At 45.9% G+C, this 26337-nt stretch overlaps 1 protein-coding gene across 1 annotated transcript in view; it reads left to right on the top strand.

Annotated features, from left to right (window-relative positions):
- Positions 1 to 26337, top strand: part of WWOX (WW domain containing oxidoreductase) — a gene marked incomplete at both ends in the record, with an annotated part of 987258 nt that overhangs the window by 288889 nt on the left and 672032 nt on the right. The window contains one exon of the mRNA XM_080704229.1: positions 731 to 995. Within this exon, the coding sequence (XP_080560355.1) occupies positions 731 to 995 (265 nt within the window). The remainder of the gene's footprint in view (positions 1 to 730; positions 996 to 26337) is intronic.

Below are 26337 nucleotides of genomic sequence, written 5' to 3'. Positions count from 1 at the left end.
AACTTCCTGTTGAAGGTCTTGAAAAAACCTGGGGGGGGAGGGGCTCAGCATGTTAGGACCATTGCATTTATAAGCATAGGCTTAAAAGAGGCAGCCTGTAGATCCACTGAATACCCGTTGTTAAGTCTCCATTGTCTGTCTGCGAGGGGCAGGGTCTTAGTGTGTGCAGGACTGACTTTTCAACAATCTCCGCATCATTTCCAGAGATCGCCTCCTCTTCCTCCTTTTTCTCCTCCTCCATCTCCACTTTCTTTGGTACTGGAGATGGAATCCAGGGGCATCCTACCCTCTGAGCTTAACCCCGCTCTCCAGACCATTTTAAAAAATTTTTGAATTCTTCTCACTAAGGTGCCGAGGGTGTCGCTAAGTTGCCAAGGCTGGCCTCAAGCCTGTGATCCTCTTGTCTCAGCCTCCTAAGTACTGGAATTACAGATGTAGACTACCACAGTTGACTCAGAGATGTGTGTGTGTGTGTGCGTGCGAACCTTGTACTAGGGAACCTAGGAGCATGCTACCTTTGAGCTCCACCACCAGTCCTATTTTATTCTTTTATAAAACAGGGCCTCCCCATGTTGCTGAGGCCAACCACGAACCCACGCTCCTCCCGTCTCAGCCTCCCAAGTACTGGGATTACAGGTGTGCGCCAACCTCAGAGATTCCTAACAGAAATAAAAAGCTAGATGAGAAGTCAGGGATCAGCGGCCTCATGCCAGATTTCCTGTCCTTTTAGATTCACGGATATCAACGATACCTCGGGGAAACTTGACTTCAGCCGCCTGTCTCCATCGAAGAAGGACTACTGGGCCATGCTGGCCTACAACAGGTCCAAGCTCTGCAATGTGCTCTTCTCCAGGGAGCTGCACCGGCGCCTCTCGCCGCGGGGCGTCACATCCAACGCCCTGCACCCTGGGAACATGATGTATTCGTCCATTCACCGTGGCTGGTGGCTGTACACGCTGCTCTTCACCTTGGCCCGGCCGTTCACCAAGTCCATGGTAAGGAGACCTGCAGATCCTCCTCTCGGTCTGTGAGTACAGTGCGTCGTCAGGCCTGTCCAAGCCGTCGGGGCGGCCCCTGACCACGTCTGCGCCAGCTCTAGCGCCCGTGTACCCCTTGCTCTCCGGAGGTCTCACCTCAGTGGAGGTGGGGGCTGCTTGCTCTTCCCTGAAGCGTGGCTGGAGGTCTTGGTGGAATCGATGACGATTTGTTTTCCTTTGATGTGATTTCTGCTTTGCGTCAGAGATGTTGGAAATCTAGTGCTCCGGTGGTAGCCCTCGAGAACTGTTCTGAGTTAGGAAGTACCCTTTGGAGACTAGACGGGCGGGCTTCTTGCGTGATGTTATTATTGTTGAGGGCAATGCCTTGGTTCCTGAAGATTCTTAGCCCAAAGGCAATTCCTGATGATGGATACAACGAGGGTCTCGGGGCTAAAGATGCCTGTCAATTGGAGGTCTGGTGGTAGGTGTGAGGGAAGAGGAAGGCTCTGTCCCTGGCTCTCCAGGCCCAGGGGAGAGTTACTGGCAAGAGAGGCAGCGCACGCTGGTGGCAGACGCCCGCCTCGGTGGTCCCCAATCTGCACATCTGCTCTGCAAGGGAGAAACGCACTGGATAGGCAATCCGCGCTCCTTTTTCTGAGTAATTGGTAAAATAGTCTTTTCTATTCTACAGAAAGGCATTTTTAAGCCAGGCGTGGTGGCGCACGCTTGTAATCCCAGCATTCGGGAGGCTGAGACAGGAGGATCGTGGTTCGCAGACAACCTCAGCTACTTAGTGAGGCCCTCTGCAATTCAGTGAGACCCTGTTTCAAAATAAAGAATAAAAAGTAGGGCAGGGGGTGTACGCTGGAGGTCGAATCCTCCTGGGTTCCATCCCCGGATCCACAAAAAAAAGGGCATTTTTAAGATAAGAATAAAGATTTGGAAGTTTATAGGATATAAGGCTGAGATTAGATTCCATCTAAAATCCTGTCCAATAATATACTCATGTATTTAGGTGACTGGTGGTATTTTTCAACCATTAAGTTCCCCTATCACCCAGTTGGCGAGGCGGTGGGACAGGGAGTTTGGACTTGCCTGTGTGACTCGCACCCGGTCCCCTCTCTTTAAACACCTGTTAGGCCCTGTATGTGGACGAGCAGAATCCGCATTGAGTCTAGACCTTGATTGGTCAATTTCAGTACCAGGAGAAACTGGACTGGTGGGCGATGTCACCCTCACGCGCTCCCTGGACACGGCTTTCAGTCGCCAGGAGATATTTGTATCTTGGACAAGGGACACACTTCTGCCACTTTAATGCATTTAACTTCTGGACAGAAATCACGTAGTCGGCATCCATATCCCCACGCCAGGTAACGGCTGAATTCCTAAACACAGATGGGAAAGTTTAGCATAGATGCCGTCTTCCCGCTATTGAGATCTGGGGCTGGGTTTGAGCTTCAAGGCCCTGCTGTATTTCAACTTAGAGAAACTGTTTTCTTCTCAATATGAATGTGGCTGGAATATCCACACCATCACAGGAGGTCAAAGAAAGAAAAAAAAAAGACAACCCCATCTTGGCTTCTCCACTCCAACCCGCTCCCTTGAGCCTTAAACGGTGGTATTCTCATATCCACGGTCCTATTTTTTTTTTTTTTTTATTTGCTGTGACTTGCTGTGACTGTGGTGATTTTAGTTACAGTAATTAGGTCACCCTTCATGGAGTCAGGCTATTTTAAGGGCCTCTTTAAGGGCTATAGTTGCAGATCAGTAATTTTACAATTGGATGTTCTCGCGCAACTTTATTAAATGTAATCTGTCTTTTAAATGTTGCCCTTTTACAGTTATACATTTCTAATTGTTGCTGTAAATGCATTATCACTTTGAAATTAATTAATTTTTCCATTTTGGCCGCCTGCAGTATAATAATCACTAATGAGAAACACGTCGGCTTAATATTTGGCACAGCGACCCCTACTGGTAAAACCGCATGTCTGCATCCCTCTTCTAGGGGTACAGAGGACAGGACAGGTGTGCTGGGGGGTTCTGGGGGGGAAGTACTTCTTTCTTGCCCCCCAATTTATAATAAAAGAAAAATAGTACAAATGAAAACTGGGTAATTTTCTTTTTTTTTCTTTTTTTTTTCGTTACTGGGAATGAAACCCAGGGTCATTCTACCTCCAAGCTACACCCCACAGCCCTGTTTTTGGGTTTTTTTTTAATTCTTTATTTTGAAACAAGGTCTCACTGAGTTGCAAAGGGCCTCACTAAGTAGCTGAGGCTGTCCCTGAACTGCAATCCTCCTGTCTCAGCCTCCCGAATGCTGGGATGACAGGCATGCGCGATGTGATTTCTACACAGATGCAGGATTCTTCATAGCTGCCTCTCATGCATTATAAAGGAAACCAAAGTGTGCTGAGCACTCTATTATAAAGACATAGGTGCATTGCACGTACGTCTCTGTCCCTTTAGTTTGTTCTGCAATCATAATACTCCAAAATTATATTTTACACATGTAGCATTTGTCATATATTAATATCCGTAGTTTATGTATATATTTCTATTACCTTAGAAGGTTTAACGCACAAAACCAGACACAAGGTGCTATCTAGCGACATGCGAAGTTCTCCAGAGTCCTTTCAACTATTAAGTGGTTACCAGGTGCCGTGACTCTGGGATCTGGCCACACTCCCAGTGTGAGATGCGCCTGGGTCAGACAGCAGGCAGCAGCAGCGGCATCTGCTTCTCCACGGACTCCCAACAACCCTCCTAGAGTGCCTGAATCCTTATCTTTATTTTGCACTTGAAAAGCACATGACCAGCTCTTGCAAGAATATGGCATTCCAGCCCCAGAACCCTGCAGCTCCTCCCAGGGCTCCTCCCAGGGTCCAAAGCCCCCACAGTGGAACCCTTGCTATTTGTATTTCACCATGCAGTTACATTGCCCTGTTAAAATGTTTGACAGCACCTCCATGGATTTCACCCTCCCTCCAGCCCTTTTTCAAAGGCAAGCCTTCAGCTCTGGTAAACAATATCCTCACCAGAGGTCCCAGGCCCAGGCCAGCCCTTGCCTATTGGCATGTAAATTAGAAGCCCAGCAGGGTCACAGGCCTCTTAGGGCGGTCCCTGCAACCAAATATTTGTGTTGGCAGGTAACAGTAGAAAGAATATGGAGTGTTGGGGGGTAGCTAGGGCTTAGCAGATGTTTCAGGGAACAGTGTTTTCAAACCGTTCCACATTAAAAAAAAAAAAAAAAGGCTGGAGTTTGTAGAACTTCTGAAAAGATTGAGTTTCGCTTCCTGTGGCCGCGCAGAGTCGGCCCTTGTGCTGAGTTTTAACAGATGTGCAGCTACCCGGCTAATGGATGGGCCTGCATCGCGGGGCCTGTTGCAAAGTTATAAATTACAGCTAGGGAAAGCACAAGATGTCATTCTCGTAACCTTCGGGAGAGCCAAACTCTGGGTAGTTCTGCCCTTGAATAACCCGAGGCTGGGTGATTTATCGGTGTACAATTTAAAACATAATGAATGGGAAAATAGATGTTGATTTGTTCTTCAAATTAGTGTTTTAGAAACATACTTTCCCCTTTCGCCCCCTTTAAATATGTGTGGCTGCCTACCCTGCGGACAGCAAGGACAAAGCCCTTGTTCAACTCTTTACTGGCAAGTTCACATATCATATATAAGGTAGAATGGGGAGGAGAGGCCCTTTTTTATGTTGGGGAAGGAAATACAAATTGTAAAGTGGAAATTTCAGCACAAGCTAAATATTGAGAGACACCCCGGTGAGGGTAGAATTCTCTGATTACCTGGACTTTTCTGGGCTAGTTGTATTAAAAACCTAGATTCTCAGGATCCCTCTGTGGGCGGGTCTGCAGAGACCCCCGGGGGGGCCCCTCTGCTCATCACGGAGAACCCTGGTACCTCTTCTGACCCTCTGAGATTAGCAGGCATGAGCAGGCCTTCTCAGCTCTCTGTCCTGTCCAGCGCTTTCAAGTTGATTCTGTTTGCCTTGTCCGGGGGCCCGCGGGTACGGTAGGAGGTCAGTGCATTTGGCAGCGTCCCACCTGTGTTGAAAACCCAGTTCCCTCTCCCTTTTTAGTTATGTAACTTTGAAATGATTTGGCCTCTCTGAGCTTAGTTTTCTACATCCGTTCAGATGTGATTACCTGGATGTCTGTTGACAAGTCTTGAAGGAAAGATGGTGTTGTAACCTAGCCAGCGAGAATAACTGTCCATAGCCCATTATTAGTCCGTCAAGCCACACTTTATTACAGGTTCGAACCTGGACCCAAGCGCATGTGTCTCCACACAAGCGGCAAAGGCCCAGATCGCCCTTCGGGTGGGATTTTTATACAACATCTTGCAAGTCTGTTACATCATTGATGGCGCTTTTTGAATTTACAGCTTCCATCCAGTAAGGTAACTTGGACAGATGTTTTTGGGATAATAGGGTAGGGCTAGGGGGTATCTACTATTTTTTGCAAAGTCATTCTTATTACATCAGCCTGGACTTCTAACATTTACCACTCTATACCTTACAGCAGTTACACAAGGCACACAGATGTTCTGGAAGATAACAGGGTCACAAGAGAGAAGGTCACTTGAGAGAGGGTCTCTTATCTAAGGTATGAGACAGTCGGGCAGATGCTCTCAGGTGAGGCGGATGCCCTTAGCTTTTCCAGGAATTCTCCTGTAAGCCTTTTCCCGCTTAGATGTCTGCCTGCGACTTATAATTATTACACACAATATTATTGATCTTACTAATGATTATAACAAATTTTGTATTAGCAAAACTTAAACTAAGCCTTAATACCTAACTTAAAACAAACACTTAAAGCAAGGCACAACAATGGAGTGGCGGGCCCCCTCCCTGCCTGCCTGCCTGCCTCCTTGAAGGGAGAGTTTTCCATCTCAGAACCAGGCTTCCTGGCTAGGATTGGGTGACTTGCTCCTATCCCACGTGCAGGGGAGGCTGGGAAAGGAGGTCACTGGCATTTGGGGCCTTTGGGGTAAGGCCATCTCAGGTGGCAAGGAGAGGGGGTTGGGTAGACTTTTCTTTTGATTAAAATTGTTACTTAAAATTTTTTTATTGGTGCATTGTAGTCATACATTTTAATGGGATAAAAGACTTGTGAAGACATACATGTACACATCACCCAATTAGCCCTTACCCAATCCCCACCCCATTCCTTCCCCATCCCTTCTTCCCATGCTTGGCTTAGCGATTGACTTTGATGTGTTTAAGTATATCCTAGACCAGTATTGGGAATGGCCTAGGAAGATTTGAGAAAGCTATGATTATTTTATTTCAAAAATCTGTGAAAGGACTTGGTTTCTGGCTAAAAGCAGGCAACTCTTCCAATGTAAATGGACTTAGATAAAAATAACAAGTCCATAGGAGAGGGGAGTTAGGGCTTCCTCTTTTTAAAAGACAGATCTACACAATCCAGCTAGGATGGTAGGAGGGGTCGACCTTCATGAAAGGAGACACCTTGCCACACCTTGCTGGTGAAGGAACTTTACAGGGACTTAAACAAGATGGAGGTCACGGTATAAAAAGGTCCGGTCCACGTGCTGTATCTTTGGGCGGTGAATTGGCTCAACCCCCCCCCCCCATGCCATTTGCATGGGGCTGTAACTATCTTCTGTATTTCTATCTTTTTAATAAACTTCTTTAAATCTTCAGCAAGTGTCCGAGCTATGTATACTTATCCTTAGCTCAGGACAAGAACCTGCGGTTTTTCTGTTTTTTGGGATTTTTTGGGTTTTGTGTGTTTTGAGGGAAATTGTGTCCGGAACCCAAACAGGGGTCCTCAGGGACAGTTTCCCCAAAACCATAACTTTCCCACACCGTAACATATTTCACTGTAACACATCCTGTGCTTTAGAGAGTTTCCCTCTCCCCCCTCCCATCCCCTCAGTTAGGTCGCCTTATTTGTTCCTCTGTAGGATCTCCTCTTCACCTAGACTTCCTCCTCTTACCCATTTCTCCCTAGCTTTCGCATATTAGGAAAAGCATCCGATTTCTTCTTTTTTGTGACTGACTAATCTCACCTAGCATAATGTCCTCCAATTCCATCCATTTCCCTGTATCCTCAGAAGAACAGGTAGGCTTTTGAACCGGCACCAGTGAATCGATGAACGGCTGTACAGTCGTCTCCATGTAGAGCGGGAACGCTGTCTCTATGACAGGTTGATTGTGAGAGCCGGTGGAAGGTAAACAGAGGGGCCTCGCGGATGGCAGATCATGAAGGGTCTGCCCATCAGCGCCTGGTGCACTTCACAAGCAGAGGGCTCACAGCTCTCAGGGTGGCTTATCAGTGACCCTGTTCCCAAGCAGGGCACTGCATCTGTCACAGAAGGTCCACCTCTTGCTGGATGCGGCGGGGCATGCCTGCGATGTGAGGCTGAGACAGGAGGATGATCTCAGGTTTGAAGCCAGCCCCAGAAACTTAGCAAGACCCTCCGCAACTTAGCGAGACTCAGTTTCCAGATTAAAAATCCAGAAGGGCTGGGTATGTAGCGCAGAGGCAAAACGCCTCTGGGTTTAATACTAAGGAAGGTGCACCACTCCCTGGGTACCTGGGCAGTCCTCACTGAGGAACCCTGTCTGTTCCAGCCCCAGGAGATGCACTGGCTTCCAGGGTTCCCAGTTTAAGCCCCCTGGCTTCCAGCAGCCGCCTTGATCCTAGGGAAGAGCAGCCCCTTTCTTGTCGGAAAGAAAGAGAAGCCTCTGTGAGCCTGGTGCTGGGTCCCTGTGGCCCTTCTGCCTCCCCTGGGGTGTTTTAAGGCTGCCTCTGCCTTTGTTCCTGCACCAACACCCAAGAGGCGTGAAAGTGGCTCTCTGCACTTAATGTGTGACAAATTATTTAATGAACATTTAAGCAAGCTGGGGAATCTGGGCCCCCCCTCCCCGGTTATCTCCCCAGTTTCCTTTTTTCCATGGCCCCGCTGGCAGTCCAGTTTTGAGCTGCCTCTTAAAACTTTCTTTCCAACGCTTTTATTGCTTTTTCTTTTTGTAAGTTAGCCTTGCCTTCTTTGATCCTCCTCGTTCAGTTTCCTTTTCTCCAATTTCATACTTCTTCCCAATAATTTTTGGCCTCAGTTCCGTTTCGATACCGGAGGCCAGTGCGATTCAACACGAGCCAGGGGTTTCCATGCCCCCCCCTCCCCGCCCCTGACTTTCTGGAACGTTCTTTCTATGCACCTCGGTTTCTGTATAGCCCATTGGACGTGTTGATTTTTCCCTGGGAGGTGGAAGGTAATGTTTTTTCTAGCCGAAATGAAGATGACTCCGGCCTCCTTCACTGGAGCACTTAGAAGACGGTTCCCCCGCCTGCCATCTTATTACATTAAGATAAAGGAATGCTTTGCTAAACAGTAGAGAGCATATTTCCAGGTTCCCTGAGAGCCAGCTAAAGTCTAGGCTCCAGGGGCACGGGTTTAACACCTTCCTTCACATCTCCTCTTGTGGAATTGTTGAGTTTGCGCCAATCAAACAATCCTGGGCAGCAGGGCATGGTGGCGCACACTTGTAATCCCAGCATTTGGGAGGCTGAGACAGGAGGATCACAGTTCACAGCCAGCCTCAGCTACTTAATGAGGCCCTCTGCAACTTAGTGAGACTGTTTTAAAATAAAGAATAAGCCGGGCGTGGTGGCACACGCTTGTAATCCCTGCGCTTGGGAGGCGGAGACAGGAGGATAGCGCAGGTTCGAAGCCAGCCGCGGGTGCTGGCTTAGGAGACCCTGTTTCCAAATAAAAATGTAAAAATAGGTCTGGGAGTGTAGCCCGGAGGTAGAAGGGCTTCCAGGAACCCCAGTACCACCAAAAAATAAATAAATAAATAAAGAAAGAAAGAATAAAAAATAGGGCTGGAGATGTCACTCAGACGTAGCATGCCCCTGGTAGCATGCCCCTGGTTTCATCCCCAGTAGCGGGGGGGGGGGGGGGGGATCCTGGGTCTTTGAGCAAGTTGCGGACCCTCCCTGGGCCTTGGTAATCTTATCCCAAAATGAGTCCCTTGACCAAGATTAGTTGTCTTGGCAGATTACACAAGTTTAATTGGAAAGGAAATAAGAAAGTCAGACAAACCCAGGTTCTGAGGCTTTTCATTCTGCCCAAGTTGGAAGAAAAGAAACTCTTATCATTGACCATTACTATCACTTTATATTAGATATTTATTTATTATTTTGGTGCTGGGGATTGAAACTGGAAGCATTATACCTCCGAGCTACACCCCAGCTCTTTGTTCACATTTTTGTTTTGACACAAGGTCTCCCTAGGTTGCCAAGGGTCTCTCTTAGTGGCTGAGGCTGGCCTCCATCCCACCCAACCATCCTCTAGCACTTCCAAGTGTTGGAATTATAGGCATGTGTACCACCACACCCAGCTCTAATACAGGTATTTTAATGCCAGAAATGGCAGGCTGGACCCAGTCTTGGGAGGAGGCTCACATTCCAGGAAATACATTTGGCCTTTGGGAAAACCCATCAAGGTCTTGCTGTTTTTCTTTTTCTTGGAAATGGTGGGATTACTTTCAGGAATGACCGTCCCAGAAGATCCCAAAGGGGTCTTCTCGGCCCTTGGTTCTTCAGTGAATCTCAGGTTTTATCACAACAGTAAACCTAAGGACGCCATGGGGTGAGCCCCCTGTGAAGCGCCTGTGTAGACGCACTACGGTGGAGTGAACGGATCAGCCAGGCTTGCAGAATCTTATTATCTCAGGACAATTATTCCAGCCAGTGCCCTTTTATAAACACGTCACCCACCCACTTTTAGAAAGGAGGCAAAAGGGGGAAATGCTAGATGCAAGACTGCCCAAATAAATTCCCCTGTGGACCGCGGGGCGCTTTGTCGCAGTTGTTTTGAAAGCGCGTCCATCCGTCCATTCAGCAGGTTCTACTGGGCGTCTGGCCTCTGCCGGGGACTCTGCTAGGGACAGAATGCTGACCACGGGCCCTGTCCCTGTGAGGACCGTGTGTGGTTAGAAGGGTGATGAGCGCAAAAACGAGGAGGGAACCACAGGACTTCCGCCTGGGCTTTAGTTCCAGTGAGTACCCATTTCCACCGACCCATCTTCCAAGATGAGATCATTTCACCAGAGTCAGAGAACCAAGCAAACACAGGAAGAGCATCATCAATGCTTCTGATGATCCTACCCTTTGCTTTGGCGAGGAAAGAGGCTGGCAAATTCTGCCAGAGAGTCAAGTCGGAACGTGTTTATATGTTGACCCATAACTGACCTTCTTGTTGTGATTATTGTTATTTTATTTTGGATCTGTTTAGAGACCGAAGGCAAAATAGACAGCAGCATGATGGTATTGGTATTGATAAGGACAGTCCATAAAGTTAACCAGTAAATTATTAGCTTAAGAAGGTCGGGCGTGGTGGGGCACGCTTGTAATCCCAGCATTCAGGAGGCGGAGACCGGAGGGTTGTAATTCGCAGACAGCCTCAGCTACTTAGGGAGGTCCTTCACAACCCCGTGAAACCCTGTTTCAAAAATAAAGAGACTAAGCCGGGTGTGGTGGCGCACACTTGTAACCCCTGCTCTTGGGAGGCTGAGACAGGAGGATCACACAGGTTTGAATTCAGCCTCAGCTACTTAGCGAGGCTCTCAGCAACCTAGTGAGACCCTGTTTTCAGATAAAATATAAAATAGGTCTGGGAGTATAGCCTGGAGGTAGAAAAGCCCCTGGATTCCACACCCAGTACCACAAAAATAAAAAATAAAAAAAATAAAGAGACTAGAAATTAGGGCTGGGGGTGTAGCTAAGAGGTACAATGCCCCTGGGTTCCATCCCAGTACCTAAAAAAAAAAAAAGAAAAAAAAAGAAAAAAAGACTAAAAAATAGGGCTGGGGGTGTAGTTCAGAGGTACAATGACCCTGGGTTCTGTCCCCAGTACCGGAAAAATAAATAAATTAATAAAATAAAATAAAGTCAGCTTAATGTGAGATGAACACCCAGTGTGTGTGTGTGACATTGGAGGACCCTTCACCAGTGCCCTGTGTAATCGCCAGATCACCCTTTGGGTCCTAGAGGGAAACTATGAAAGATGTGGGCTTTGGAGCACCCACATCAGCACCCGAGGGAGGCTTGGCCAACACGGCAGCAAAGCCAGCCGGGGTGAGGGACCTCCCCCGGCGACCTGTGCGCAGAATGGGCACTGGGCTGCGCTGGGCCCTCTGCTTTAGGGTGTCACGGGCTGTGGTCATGGGTTGGCCAGGCAAGAGTCCGCTGGGAGGCCCTCCTCCCTTACTCCTGGGCTTGGGAGCAGGGCTTAGTTTCTTCTGGCCCCGTAGACTGAGCCCTCTGCTTCCTCACCAGCTATAAAACCAGATAAGGCTCACCAACTATTTTAAATCCCATGTAGAATATTATTCTGCTTAATCAGATTACATATAATCCATAGGATTGATTGTCCATGTTGTTTGGGAGTTTGTTTCTTAAACATAGGAACCTTAAAAGAAAAACACCTTTTATGTTGTACCTTTTTTAGAAGATACGGTTGGTCGAGGTTGACATCAAATGCTGAAGTTTGGATTTTGCGTCAGGAAACCATCCCTGTTACAGTGTATAATAAAATGCCTTACTTGGTAATATTAAAATTTCCCCCGTGAAATATCAAGCTCTTTTCCTGAGCTAAGCCTCTTTGGCTTCTTCATATCCCCCCGTATGTAGAATTTTTTTACCACTTAAAACATTTCATTCTTGAGTTTCAAATGATGGGGTCTCTTTAATCATTTACATTTTGAAAAAAAAAGTGAAATATTCTTTAAGAAGCCAAAGTAATCCACGAGAATATATGGTGTTTGTTCAGCTGGATATCTTATTTATTTGAAGTACTGAGAGAAATCTCTTCTACTGCTCAAAAAGGGTAGAATAAACAGTAGAGTGTCCAAGTAATCTGAGCTAGAAAGTTCCTTCTTTCAGAGAAAAGTTATAAAAAGTATATCTGCTAGATCCAAAAAAAATACTGTGCATCAACTACTGAGACCTGCATAATGTTTTTCTTAGTATTCTCACTCTTTCAAAGGGGCTGGGGGTTAGAGAGTCTATAAAATCTGGTAAACTTGAAAAAAAAATTTTTTTGATATTTTAATATTCCGAGGCAGGTGAACACAATACGTCTGTTTTTTCTTCTTAGAATCCAGTGTCCCTTGTTGGCATTTACGCGTGCTGCGTGCCATTTATATCTTGGTTGATTCTCTGTAACCACAAAAGGCCCAGTAATAAAATCAGCATGGCTGGGATCTCAGCATTGACCCTGAGCAAATTTCTTATAAGGAAAGCATTAAGATGACATTGAAAGGAAAATAAATACAACGTATTTCAAAAGAACTAGATTCTGGAGTAGACTCAATCCCCAGAAGAAGGGAGTTTTCTTCTTCTTCCTCTTTCTGTTCTTTCCTTCTCAGCCTCAGGATGGCGCTGGCGAGCTTCTGAGGGATGGACGTTGGGGGGCACCCCGGGCTCCTTTGTCTGGATCTGGGTTTTCTCTGTGAAGTGCTCTTCTGGGCCTCCAGCACGGGTGTTTTATCTTCCAATGTTGCTTTGTCTCTCTGCCAGGCAAAAGGACCCAGGGTGGAGACCTTTTTGATCCAGAGCCACAAATTAAAAATAAATAAATTATATATATATATGACTCTTACCTTTTCTGAGCCCACCTGACCATTAACTGACACGCCCCAGTGTCAGTCTCTAACGGGGTCACCAAGGATTGTGCAAGTCTAGAGGACAGAGGCGACCAATCACGACACAACTCACGTTTCTCACCTTCATTAGGACTTCCCCGGTGCCGAGCTGAGCTCTAAGTACCTTCACAGGTCGACCCATTTATTTCCCAGGGTTCTCTGCCAACATTGATTGCAAGAGGGGCAGGAGACAAGAAGAGCCAGCTTATTCCAGCGTGCGTGGTCAAAGCAGGATTCAGTGTGATGTGGCAGGAAGGCCACACGTGGGTTTTGAAGTCTAAGACAGCAGCCTCAGGATGAATGAGCCCCAGAGCCCTCTTTAGAGACCCTGCGGTCTCGGGCAATCATACTTGCCCCTTTGGGCTATGGCTTTGGCTTGCCTCTGTTCCCATAGTCAGGGTTTGTTGAGGACCTAAGGCACATCGTCAGACTCAAGAAAGGCCCCGTTGCGTCACCCCCCCCCCCCCCACACACACCGGTTCATGTGAACTTTCCTGAAATCGCGCTGATTTTCAAGGATACGTAAGCCAGCTGTTGTCAAGGATGTTATCTATAACGTGGCCCGGGAACATTCAGAGGTTAGGCTGCTGAAGGCGTGAAGCGTCCTTTACCTCTGAATTCCAAGGGGACTCCCTGAGAGATCACCTTAATCCCTCCATTTGATAACCAAATTAAAGCATGACTTATTCTGGGAGCTCATAGGTCATCCCCCTCCATTTTGTAGCCGTGTCAAGGTTTATGCTTTGGTGTCAACTTCCCTCACTTTTTGGGGATCCTAGTACATTTTACTTACCCCACTCTGCTTGCCTTTCTTCCTTCCTTAGGGGTGTGTGTGTGTGTGTGTGTGTGTGTGTGTGTGTGCGCGCGCGCGCTCGCATTGTGTAGTCCTAGGGATGGAACCCAGCTGCGTTCTACCTCTGAGCTACACCTCCAGCCCGGTTTTAATTTTTTATTTTGAAGCAGGATCTCACTAAGTTGCCGAGGACCCCATTCAATTGCTGAAGCTGCCCTGAAACCCGCGATCCTCCTGTTTCAGCCTCTTTACATTGACTTCAGTTCCCTCATTTTTATGTCTAATTTGAATTAATGAAGTATCTTCGGTTGAAGGACAGGCGTATCCTTTGGCATCTCTTAACGCCAGGCGAAAAGTAACACGATCTTGGTCTATGCTTTTGGACACAATTCCCTATTGTGCATGCTCAGAACAGAAATCATAACGCTCTTTGAAAGGCTGAATATTCTAATAAAGTCGTTCCTGTTTTAATAATTTTAGAAAGGATTTTCAAAGATTTGATTCCTTTGTTATTAACACAATGTTATTGATGGCTACTTATGAAGCACTATGCCAGCGCCCAGATGGAAGATCTCTTCATCAGATACATGCACATTTGTGTTTATTTACAAGGCATATTTATGTAATCACAATTTCTCACAGGTCAAATAAATATATATGTATTCCTTGGTTGCTGTTTTTCTTTCTGTTTCTCTACTATTTTCTTTACCCTGTCCTTACTACTGTTTTCTAGTGAGCTACTTAAATTTCCAACCTATCCTCATGAACGTTTTATTTTCTTCTTTTGTGTGTGGTACTAGAGATTAAACCCAGGATTATACCGCCCCTGAGCTCCACTTCCAGCCCTTTAAATTTTGTTTTGTTTTGAGACCAGGTCTTGCTAAGTTGCCTACCCTGGCCTCGAACCCACTCTCTTTGTATCTCAGCCTCTCCAGTGCTGGCGTTCCTGGATGCGGCACCATGCTTGGCCGTTCTTTTCTTATTCAGCTCACTTTAAGATGGCTTCTGCAGACAGGGGAGCAAGCACTGCCAATGTTCATAGACACAGACAGCAGGGGGGTCAGTAACTGTGTGTGCTTGTGACACTTCATGCAGATAGGCTTTCCTACTTAGAAATCGGCCTGGTGGGGAGGAAAGAGAGGAAGCCGGCCATTCAGCCCTGCCATTTGATCTGGAGGATGCTTTTAGGATATATTTTTGAGTAACACATTTTAATCAGAACCATATCAATACTGACCAGTTTTTCTTTAATGATTTCGGGTGAATTTCATTCAGAAACTGAAATACTTTACCCAGTTTTTAAATAGTATGAAGATATTTTTGCCTGCCCTCCTCCTCCTCCTCCTCCTCCTCCTCCTCCTCCTCCTCCTCCTCCTCCTCCTCCTCCTTTTCCTCCTCCTCCTCCTCCTCTTCCTCCTTCTCCTCCTCTTCCTCCTCCTTCTCCTCCTCCTCTTCTTCCTCCTCCTCCTCCTCCTCCTCCTCCTCCTTCTTCTTCTTCCTCTCTCTCTCTCTCTCTCTCTCTCTCTCTCTCTCGATTTCTTTCTATATCCTCTTCACTTAGTTTAATTTTTTTCTGTGCATTCTACAGTGAACTTTATCGGTTTTCTGTACATACCACATTTTGCAACATTTTTTGTTGTAGGTTTTTTTGTTGTCTGTTACTTTCGTGGAGACCACACTTTGAGGTCTGGCAAGTCTACGTTCGTCGTGTAGGGCAGTTACGGAATTCTTGCAATGCTTATTTCAACCAGAAAAATGTTACTGATTCCATAAAAGACTCCTAAGAGTTTCTTAGCTACTCCCTAAGAACTTCCTCAGTAAGTCCACTCCAGGACTCCAGCGTTTCTTCTTCTTTCAGGAATTGGTTTCTGAACAAATCACTAATATAATTCTTCCCTGAACTTGCAGTATGTTGAATACCTCACCCTCTCCACGCTGCGCCAGGACACAAAAGGAACAGACGAGGCTTGACTACTAATGGTTTTTTTTTTTTTTTTTGCGGTACTGGGGATGGAACCCAGGGGCATTCTACCTCCAAGCTACACCCTCAGCCCTATTTTTTTTTATTCTTTATTTTGAAACAGGGTCTCACTGAGTTGCAAAGGGCCTCACTAAGCAGCTGAGATTGTCCATGAATCGCGACCTCCTGTCTCAGCCTCCTGAATGCTGGGATTACAAGTGTATCCACCATGCCCTGCTACCTACTAAATTTTTTTTTTTTTATGTTGGGACTCAATACAGGTATAAGTATGCATGTTCGTGCACGTGTGTGCATGCGCGCATGTGTGTGTTACTGGGGATTGAACCCAAGGGTGTTCTACCTCTGAGCTACACCCTCAGCCCTATTTTATTTTATTTTGAAACAGAGTCTCACTAAGTTGCTGAAGGACTAGGCTAAGTTGCTGAGGCTGTCCTTGAACCCATGATTCTCAGGTCTCAGCCTCCCAAGTACTGGGATTACAAGCAAGAGCCACCATGCCCAGAATTAAGAGGTCATTTTTATGAAAATAGGAAAGTGGCTTGGGAAGGAGAAGATCTTTTTAGGATGAAGACCAAGAGGGAGGCTGCGAAAGCTGATTATTCAGAAATGTCGTACATCTGTACAAAAGGGTGTTAATGGTATTAGGGTTCTAGAGACAAGAACAATAATACCCTTGGCATTACAGAAATAGAAACAAACTTTTGAAGTATGAATTGAATATAAGTAGGCAGATATATGCATTTGGAAAACATACATTTTAGGATGAACGTGTTGACACGTGCGTATATGCATGTGTACCCGAGCCAATGAGAAAATAAAATATCTGCTATTTAAATGTCATTTAGTGCACAGCAAAATATTTTTCCTTTCTCCTTTATTTTTATTTATTGTGGTACTGGGGATCAAACCCAAGAGCATTCTACCTCTCCAGCCATATTTGATTTTTTATTTGGGAACAAGGTCTCAATAAGTTGTTGTGAGCCTTACTGAGATGCTGAGGCTGGTTTCAAACCTGCAGTCCTCCTGTCTCAGCCTCCTAAGTACTGGGATTAAAGGTATATGCCACCATGCCCGGCCCCATCTTTTATTTTTTAAGCAGTAGCATCAAAGTTGGGCCTTGGGGAACTCTGATAGAGCTAACTCAGAACAATCTTTTAACATAATTTAAAGTAGTTTTCTTTCCAATAGGTACCAAATTGTTTGTGTCTTTTCTTTTTATTTGTTTTTTGGTATTGGGGATTGAACCGAGGGGCATTCTTCTTCGAGCTACACCTCCAGACCTTATTTTATTTTTTATTTTGAAACAGAAACTCACCAAATTATGATGGGTCTCACCAAGTCGCTGAGGCTGTGCTCAAGCCTGCAGCCCTCCTGTCTCAGCCTCCCAAGTATTACAGGCATGTACCACCATGCCCATCTATATGCTGTTTACTTCTATAAACAATTATTAAAATCATGGCTGCTGTAGTGTCTCCGAAACATTTTGATACACCTTCTCAGCCACAGCCCTTCACAAATGAAGACAGATTCTTTTTTTTTGTTTTGTTTTGTTTTGGTGGTTCTGGGTTCCCGGAAGCCCCTTTACCTCCTGGCGACACCCCCAGACCTATTTTATATTTTTTTATTTGGAAACAGGGTCTCTTAAGCCAGCACAGCTGGCTCTGAACCAGCAGGATCCTCCTGTCTCCGCCTCCCAAGCGTGGGGATTACAAGCGTGCGCCCCCACGCCTGGCATGGAGACAGATTCTGAAAGAAGAATACGTAGGACCTCCACACGAGTCACTTGGGTAATCCGTACACGAATCATCATGCCCGTTCATTACTGAAATAGCTGCGGCCTTTTAGTGGATACGAGCATTAACAAACCATGTTAACGTGATTTAAAATATGCAATGAAATTTGCAGTGCCATCTGATGACGGAACTATCAGACGCGCACACTTGGCGTTGACTGATTGCCCGAGGAGGAGTCGCCTGCATTGTTTGAGGACGGAAGGGGCACATTCCCCGTGAGACAGGGGCGTTTCTGCAAGCACCCCCTTAGAGAATACTCCCGGAAGGATGCTTTATTTGATGCTGAAATGTCACATAGTCACACGTGCCTGCCCAGTGATTTTAACGTGCTGTGCATTTAAGGGAGTTGGTATAAGTTTAGACTGACTGGAGAGGCCCTGATGGTGTGTGTCTCTGCACCCTTTCGCTTTATTTTGTTACTTTCATCCTCATTAATGGACCTTTCCAGGGGCCCTTCTCAGATCGTTTATAAAGGCAGGATTATCTATGAACATCATAGGCTCCCCTCTAAATATACCATTTTATTCTTTAAAATACCACAGTAGAGCCGCGCATGATGGCACATGCTTGTCATCCCAGCATCTGGGAGGCTTAGACAAGAGGATCATGGTTTGAGGACAGCCTCGGCTATTCAGTGAGGCTCTTTGCACCTCAGTGAGACCCTGTTTCAAAATAAAGAATAAAAATATAGGGCTGGGGTTATAGCCCAACGGTAGAATGCCCCTGGGTTCCATCCCCAGTACTGCAAAAACAACAACAACAAACAACAAACAAAAACAAAACAAAACAAAAAAACACATTGGAAGGTCTTTTCTTTCAGCCTGAAAAAAATGTTCCTTGACCTCTTGGTTCTTTTAAAGTAACGGCTAGTGCCGGCCATGGTGGCGCACGCTTGTAATTCCCGGAGGCCGAGACAGGAGGATCGCACAGGTTCAAAGCTAGCCTCGCTGGCTTAAGAGATCCTGTTTTCAAATAAAAATATAAAAATAGGTCTGGGAGTATAGCCCAGAGGTAGAAGGGCTTCCAGGAGCCCCAGTACCATCAAAAATAATAAAAAATAAAATAATGACTAGCGACCAGTCTTTGGGTACAGAGCCTCGCTAAGTAAGTGTCACTCTAATTTACACGTGCATCTCGATCCAGCAAAGGCGAATCTTCCGAAGTTAGTGGGTCAAAACGCAAACTCTCTTTTTCTTCATTGGCTTGTTTTTTTTTTTTCATTTTACATTTGAAAATTTTTATTCTTGAGTAAGTGCCATGCTTTTTTTAAAAATATATTTTATTGGTACATCATAAGTGCACATTGTAGCAAGATTCAAAGTGATGTTTTCATACATATACACGACATTTGGCATTTCCCCTCCGCATCCTCCCCGGTCCCCTCCGCATCCTCCCCGGTCCCCGATCCCATCTGTCTGTGACTTCCCTGGGCATGGCACCTTCATATACAGATGCAGCGTAGTCTGAATTGTTTCTTTCCTTCCTTAATCCTCCTTTCCCCTCAACTCACCTTTCTCCTCAAACCCTCTTCCACTGTTCTACTGATCACTGTCCTCGTTGTCCAAAGTCTCCTGTGCCTCTTCTTTTCTCTTTAGCTTCCACACCTGTGAGAGAAAAAACATGTGCCCTTGACTTTCTGAGAAAGGCAGATCTACTCGTCATAGTATTTTCTCTTCCATTCATTTTTTTTTTGGTAAATGACATAGTTTTGTCTTCTTTATGGCTGAGTAAATTCCTGTTGTGTGTACCTGCCACATTTCGTTATCCATTCATCTTTTGACAGACACCCAGGTGGGTCCCATATTTTGGCTACTGTAAACATGGGCAAGCATTTATCACCAGAGTATTCTAACCTTAATTCTTTTGGAAAGGTATCTTCAAATATCTCACTAGATGGCTGAGGGCCTCACAAAGTTGCTGTGGCTGGCTTCAAACCTGGGATCTTCTTGTCTTAGCCTCCCAAGTACTGGGATTACAGGTGTGCACCACCACATCCGGCTTTATTTGTGTTCTTGCTGATTACCATTCTAACTGGAGCTAGATGGAATCCCAGTGTAGTTCTGATTAGTATTTCCCATGATTACTAACCATGCTGCACATTTAAAAAATACATTTATTGCTGAGTGCCAGGCCTTTCTTGGTGGAAAGGGAACTCCTAATAGCCTTTCTCTGCATGTTTACCATCCACGGGTACCACAGAGACAGGCATGCACATAACATAAACTCAGCAGCTTCCACTGGACGTAGAAGCTTGCCTGACTTTGAACGTGGGCTTCACACCCTCCCCTTGTTTCTAGGTCAGAAAACCGAGCAGTCGTCCAGCGACACAGGTGCATGACTCGGCCTTACCAAACACAGCCTAGACACCATAATTTGATTATACCGCCCTCCTCTGTTCTTTGCCAATCGGGTGCTTGTGTCATGGGTGTAGCCAGGCCGTCTGAAACGTTCATTTATTCTCTTATCTCACATTTATAGCACAGGTCTTCTCTAAAGGTTCTTATGCAGCCTACAAACAAACAAACAATTTGACGAATCTTTACCGTGAATACCAGGGGAAGCAATCTGGTGTTTAAAAACACAGTTGTCTGTATACATGTGTTCCTGGGCAAGAATACAGATGTAAAGTCAGACACGTACTAGTGGCTGTCTGTAGGTGGCGCCACGTTTCACCTCCGCTTGGGTTGGGGTGAAATTGGCTTGTGGAGGTGTGGTGGGGGAGAGATGGCTGGAAGATGATTATCCTTCTTGGGCCTGGGGAGGACAATAAAACCTCTTCATTCCCAACAATTTTCATTGCCCGTGTCATCTCGGCATTTAATTTACTTCACTTAACTCCACTCCTTGAAGTTTTCCCAGGTTAGCTTCTCCTATTAATTATAACCTAGAGGGATTATATTAGTAAACTAATGGATTACGGAATCCAAGTGGAGCCCAGCAGATGATGTGGGCAGAGCGGATGCGCGTGTGCCACGCCAGGTAACGGCCAAGGCTTCCCTTCCCCTCCTCTGGTAGCCACAGATGGGCGTGACCCTCAAGGTTTATCTAGGTCAAGGTCATTCGTCCAAAGTATGAAACCAAACCCAGAAATGTCACGGTCAAGCTGCAAGAGAGCATCCTAATGACCGTGTCTCCGGCCTGAGAGAGATTCACCTTTTATTTCATCTGTTAAATATATGTTGAGGAAGTATGGTTTTCTGATTTAGCTGTCTACTTCAGAATGGCCTACAAGTAAGGATCCTTTTAAGGTCTATTTGGGAATTATCCTGTGTGTGTGTGTGTGTGTGTGTGTGTGTGTGTGTGTGTGTGTGGAAAGGGATGCAGTGGTCTGAGATTCTGTCTCTCATCTCTTCCTCCTCTTCATCTTCTTCCTCCTTCTCACCAAACACTGGGCCCCTGCCAGTTCACCAGTTCTTGTCTTTCTCATGTCTCTTCTATAGCTCTGTACCCATGAGTCTCTGAGGTCTGTGGTTTACGTGTAAGCTACCAGCTATTCATGACTTCTGATGGGGCAAGTTGTGCTCCCCCTCACTTGGGTACACCGTTATTAATGACTGGCTGCGTATGTCTGTCCGTTTGTAGTATTGGAAATCACCTAGACTAAATACAGCTAAATATTTGAAAATAATCCTGAGAGCTGGGCGTGGTGGTGCATGCCTGTAATCATAGTACTTGGGAGGCTGAGACAGGAGGATTTTAGGTTTGAGGACAGCCTCAACCACTAGCGAGACCCTCAGTAACTTTAGGAAGATTCTGTTTCAAATTTTAAAAAAATAAATAAAAATGTCTACAGGTGTAGCTTGGAGGTAGAATGCTCCTGGGTTCAATCTCCAGTTCCAAAAAAAAAATTAACAAATAAAATAAAGACAATATTAATGACATGTTTGCATTTCCAGTGAGCCTGAAAGCATGCTTGATGCTGCGAATAAAAAATTATAAGGCAAGATTTTAAAATCACAAGAAGTAGCTGGGTATGGTGGCGGACCCTTATAATCTCAGCATCTGGGAGGCTGAGAAAGGAGGCTTGTGGTTCACGGACAGCCTCAGCTACTTAGTGAGGCCCTTTGCAACTCAGTGAGACCTGGTTTCAAAATAAAGAATAAAAAATAGGGCTGGGGTTATGGCTCAGAGGTAGTATGCCCCTGGGCTCCATCCCCAGTACTAAATAAATAAATAAATAAATAAATAAATGTATGAATGAATGAATGAATAAATAAATAAAATCCCAAGAAGCTATTTGTAATAGCTTTGTGAACAACTCTCTACTGCATACCTATTAGTCCATGGCAGGGCTCTTGTCAACCAAATTTGGAACACCCCAAGGCCAGCTTCGATTAGCTTCCCCTTATTTTATCTGCTTTATTAGTCAGTCAACTCAACATTTAGTTGCAAATACTTGAGTATTTAGAGATCATTTGCTTAGGTCTAGAAGTAACATTCGGTTTGAAAGACTTTACCTCTTGGTTTCAGTCATTTTTGCCTATCCAAGACAAAAAGTTGCAAGTCTAACTGGGGATAGTACCAAGGTTATGTTGGGGTGTGTTTGGGGGATGGGGGTGGAGGGCAAAACTTAGTTTCGTAGATTTTTCAGCCATTCAAGGTCTTGCTGCCTGTACACACATTTTTATTGCCATACATAGTTGGGGGGGGAAACTACCTTATTTTGCCAGATAGAGAGATGCCTAATTACTTGTCATATATAAATCTAAAATAATTTTCTTTTGCAAAAAGAATACTAAATATACACACGGGCTCCCTCCTCTTTCTCTGAATGAATTGAGTATGGCTGCTGCATTCGGTCGCTCTGCTGGAAACTACGAGCTTGCAGGACTCTGAGCTCACGTGACGGGCCGAGAGTTCCACACAGGACGCTGGCGTCTGGAGGTGGCAGGATATTCATAAGCCCAGGCTGTGAGCTTCCCGGAGGCGAGTCCCACAGCATGCTCTGTTTCTCTAGTTTCCATAAAAGCCAAGTCCTTCTAGCATCTCTATCCGTGGGTGCTGGAGGATTTTGCTGATAGTTTTAAAATCTCACCTAGCTGCTGCTGCTGCTGCTGCTGCTGCTGCTGCTGCTGCTGCTGCTGCTGCTGCTGCTGCTTCTTCTTCTTCTTCTTCTTCTTCTTCTTCTTCTTCTTATTATTATTATTATTATTATATTTACTATATTTTAGTAGACACTGACGCACAGTATTAAAGGATCGCATCCTCAGCAGGAATCACACTGCGTGCGTCTGTTCCCAGGAAGGCACCTCCCCGTCTTGACTTGGGTCTCTGCTGGCTTTAGCACTCTCATTCCGCCTTTGCATATGAATTCTTTTCTGCTTTTCATAGAGGAGCAGAAATGAGGAAGGAGTGTGCTTGTACAAGGCCTAAGTAAAATGGAAATGCTTTGGGGGGAGCATTGTAAGGGTGCGAAGCCAGAGGAAGTAAAAGCTGTCCATGCATTCCATGCTCATCTTTGAGGTCTTCTATTGGTCTCGAAGAGCCTGGTCAAGGGTGAGAAGTAAGGGTCAAAAGTAGCTCTTGCCTGCTTTTCAGTAGATTTGAGATGATCAGCTGGTAAAGGGCATCTAATGCCCACAGTTAGCTGAAAATGAGTCTTATTCGTGCCTATGAATGAGATTGGTCCAGGGTATCGGGTAGATGGAGTCGTTCTTTTCAGTATATTGATTCAGTGGGGCATAGTGATGCCTTCCTGCCTGCCAGCCCAGCACCGGGGAGGCTGGGACAGGAGGAGCACAGGTTCAAGGACAGCCTCGGCAATGCAGCAGGACTCTCAGACACATAGAAAGACTGTGTTTAAAAAAAAAAAAAGAAAGAAAAAGAACTGGGAGTGAAGCTTAGAGGTCGAATGCCTCCAGGTTCAATCCTAAGTACCACAAAAATAAATAAATAAAAAAGAAAGAAAGAAAGAAGAAAGAAATACACTGGTTTACAGCAAGTTAACAAGCTTTCCCATTGAAATTACACTGGAAACATATTTTAAAATTTCTCCATTGGAATTACCCGCATTTGAGCATCCTTTGGATAGTTTTCAGGTTTAAGTGGGTAGCACAGCTTGTTAGACAAGGAGGATTTGTTGACAGGCCACGGGCCAAAAAATGCATGAATATATCCATATATCCATTTATATCCTCATATTCTCAGGTATTCACATATATATTAATATATATACTCATTTATATTTTATATATCATTTGATATATAAGGATATATATGATATTATAATGATATATATGTGTACATATATATCATTTCACTTACTTTTCTTCCAACAGGAACCTACGAGTTTTGAATTACCGTGCCCATTTTATCTACTTCCGAGTGACTTTCCTTGACCGCGCAGCCTGTAGGGAGAGGAGCAGGTGTCCGACTCAGGCGCCTGCGCCCTGCCGTCGAAGCCCATCGCTCCCCTAAGCACATCCTGCCGATGCCCATCGGCCTGCGTGGGCTCTGGCCCTCACCGCAGTGGTCTGTGTGGAGCCATGGGGCTGGGCTCCTGAGTGGAGTGTGATGTTTTGGCTGGAGAAGCCGCCCGCTCTTGTGGGGTCTGACAGCCGCTGAGGTCAGGAGGAGGAGGCGGTCAGGAGCCAGCATGCACTAGAGCTGCCTTTGAGGACATGGGGCCTGAGTCCTAGAAAGAAACAAGGGGACGTCAGGGCTGCCATGTCTGACATACCCGGTAGCAGTGGGCGGGCTGTGCCATCCGTGTTCCTTAATTGCCTTCAACTCTGATTAAGTGGGGTATCGTGATACACGCCTGTTATCCCAGTACTTGGGAGGCTGAGACAGGAGGATCGCAGGTACAAGTTCAGCCTCAGCAACTTCGTGAGACCCTATTTCAAAATTAAAGAATAAAATAGGGCTGGGGTTGTATCTGGGAGGTAGAATGCCTCTGGGTTCAATCCCCAGTACCACACACACACACACACACACACACACAAAAAAAAAAAAACAAAAACAAAAACAAAAACAAAAACAGTTAAAGTGATACTTGGCCACATATATTTCTCTATCCATGAAACTGAAGTTAACTTTCACAAGAGTGTCTTGGAAATCAGAGAAGCTGCTGCCAGGTTCTCCCGGTGTCCTGTACATGACGCAGACCCTCCTAGCTGATGGAATTACCATGTATTATGGTAATTCACATCACAGCTCCCCAAGTGAGGAGCTAGTTCCTAAGGTCAGAGGAAGAAAAGGAAACAAAAATGTAAAAAAAAAAAAAAAAAAAAATGAGTGTTTTTACGGGAAGTAGAAAATCCTAGGTACAAGAAAGCCATCCACGCAAGCCGATTGTGTTTAGTGTATGAAAGAAGAAATGGAGACCAGCTACATAGGTGGCTTGGCGAAGATTCTTCGTAGGTACGTCTAACCCAGTGATGGACGAGGCGGCCAGGAGGAGCGGTTGCTTCAGTGCAAAGCTGCCTTCAAAATCAAGGCCACCCAAGGTCCAAAACCCCTTACTGGCCATGCCCAAATACCTCCAGCGTGCCCCTGTGTAAAAATACCCACGAGTAGATCGGACATGCCTTACGAGTTATACTTTATTGATGATCTCGGAGCCGTCCCTTTTTCCTTCATTCTTTAGAATTATGGGCCGGAGCAGTTTTTAATACTCTATTTATTTTAGGGGAGGAAAATGTTTTTCTTTAACCACAACATTCAAGCAGTACCTGCTGCTGGCAGTTTTTCCTCGGCCTTTAAGGAAATATTGTTGTAAGACTTTTATGTGCCGTACTTCAATCAGCCAAAGCCCGCAGTATCCCAATAGAAGGACTCTCAACAGACCATTTTCAGCATTTTGCTACAATTAAACTCCTCTGGTTTTAGCCCTCAGGCAATTTAGTACCTTTTTACATATGCACATTATGAACTTTTGACCAGGGTCTAGCAGTCATATATTAGAGCGCTGCTCTTGAAAGCCAGCTTAACAAGTTCCTTTGAGTATTGCTGTTGGAGTCAGTTGTGGAAAAGGTAATTTAAGAAACTTGCAGCGAGGCCATTCAGAATCTCAGCGATGGTCCTAAATATCTTCCCCTCTCTCTCTTGCTCACTCTCCTTTTTTTCCCCCCCCCTCTCCTTGTTTCCACTGGAAGCTGGTAGCACGAGCTTTCAAAATCTGTGATTGATCTTTTATTCAGTAGCTAACGAGGACTGTGATTCTATTAGCGCGCTACAAGGCAGGCGAACAGTGATTTAATGAAGTGTCTAGTGAGCCCGCTCTAGATTTATCCTGTTGTCGCTAATTTGCAGGGCCGCGGCGGGCAGAAAGGAAACCGGGCTCACACTGCTATTAAGCAGGTATTTCCTCAGTAAATTGTTGTGAGGTCAGGTTCAGTTATCGGAGCCAAAGCAATGCCTCACCCCTTCAGTGTCGGCGAAATGACAGCCTCCGTGCTGCGAGCTCGCCGAGGCGGAACGGGGAGATCAGAGGTCCTTCTCCAAGTCGCCCTGAGAAGAGGCGCGAGCAGATGAACTGCCAAGCAGGAGTAATAGAGTCATAATTGGTGATTAGAACTGGAAAGGTGTAATAACATCTTAATACAAACTGGCGTACGTTATAGTTACTGTCAGTTGTAAACTCGCCCCGCCGCCTCGACCCGTTACATTTCCCTTCATTAGCTTCAAGAAACGAAGCTGCGGGCGCTGCGACCGCCGCGCCAATGACATCCAACCCCAGGCTGCTTCCGGGGGGTCTCGCCCTGTCCCTGCTGCTCTTCTTGGGCACCCGCGCTGGCTCCCCTCGGGGCCCCGGCACGGTCACCTTCTCCCACCACCCCGGGAGGACCGCGATTCCATCAGTGTCCTTGGAGCTCCTCTCTTTCCAGGCACGGTGACATTTCTGCACTCCGGCTCTGAGGCTCGTTGAACTTGTGTTTTATTTGCTTTTGCTAAGGGGAGGTGATCGCCTCGTGTCAAATCTCTATCCCGCTGCAATTCTGTGCTCGCAGTAACAGAGTTGGTCTTGCTGTGCAAGAAGGAAAATAAACACGCAGCGTGGAGGAATGAAGCCCTGGGGATTGTGCTCTCCAGAAGGCGTGCGGATAGTTCACGTGGAGCGTGCGCGTTTGAGCTGGCTTTGCAGTGAGTGCAAAC

This window comes from Muscardinus avellanarius, assembly GCF_963383645.1.
Source record: "Muscardinus avellanarius genome assembly, chromosome: 10".
Classification (NCBI taxonomy): domain Eukaryota; kingdom Metazoa; phylum Chordata; class Mammalia; order Rodentia; family Gliridae; genus Muscardinus; species Muscardinus avellanarius.
Note: the sequence above shows the minus strand (reverse complement) of the source record. Positions and strands in the feature narration are given on the sequence as shown.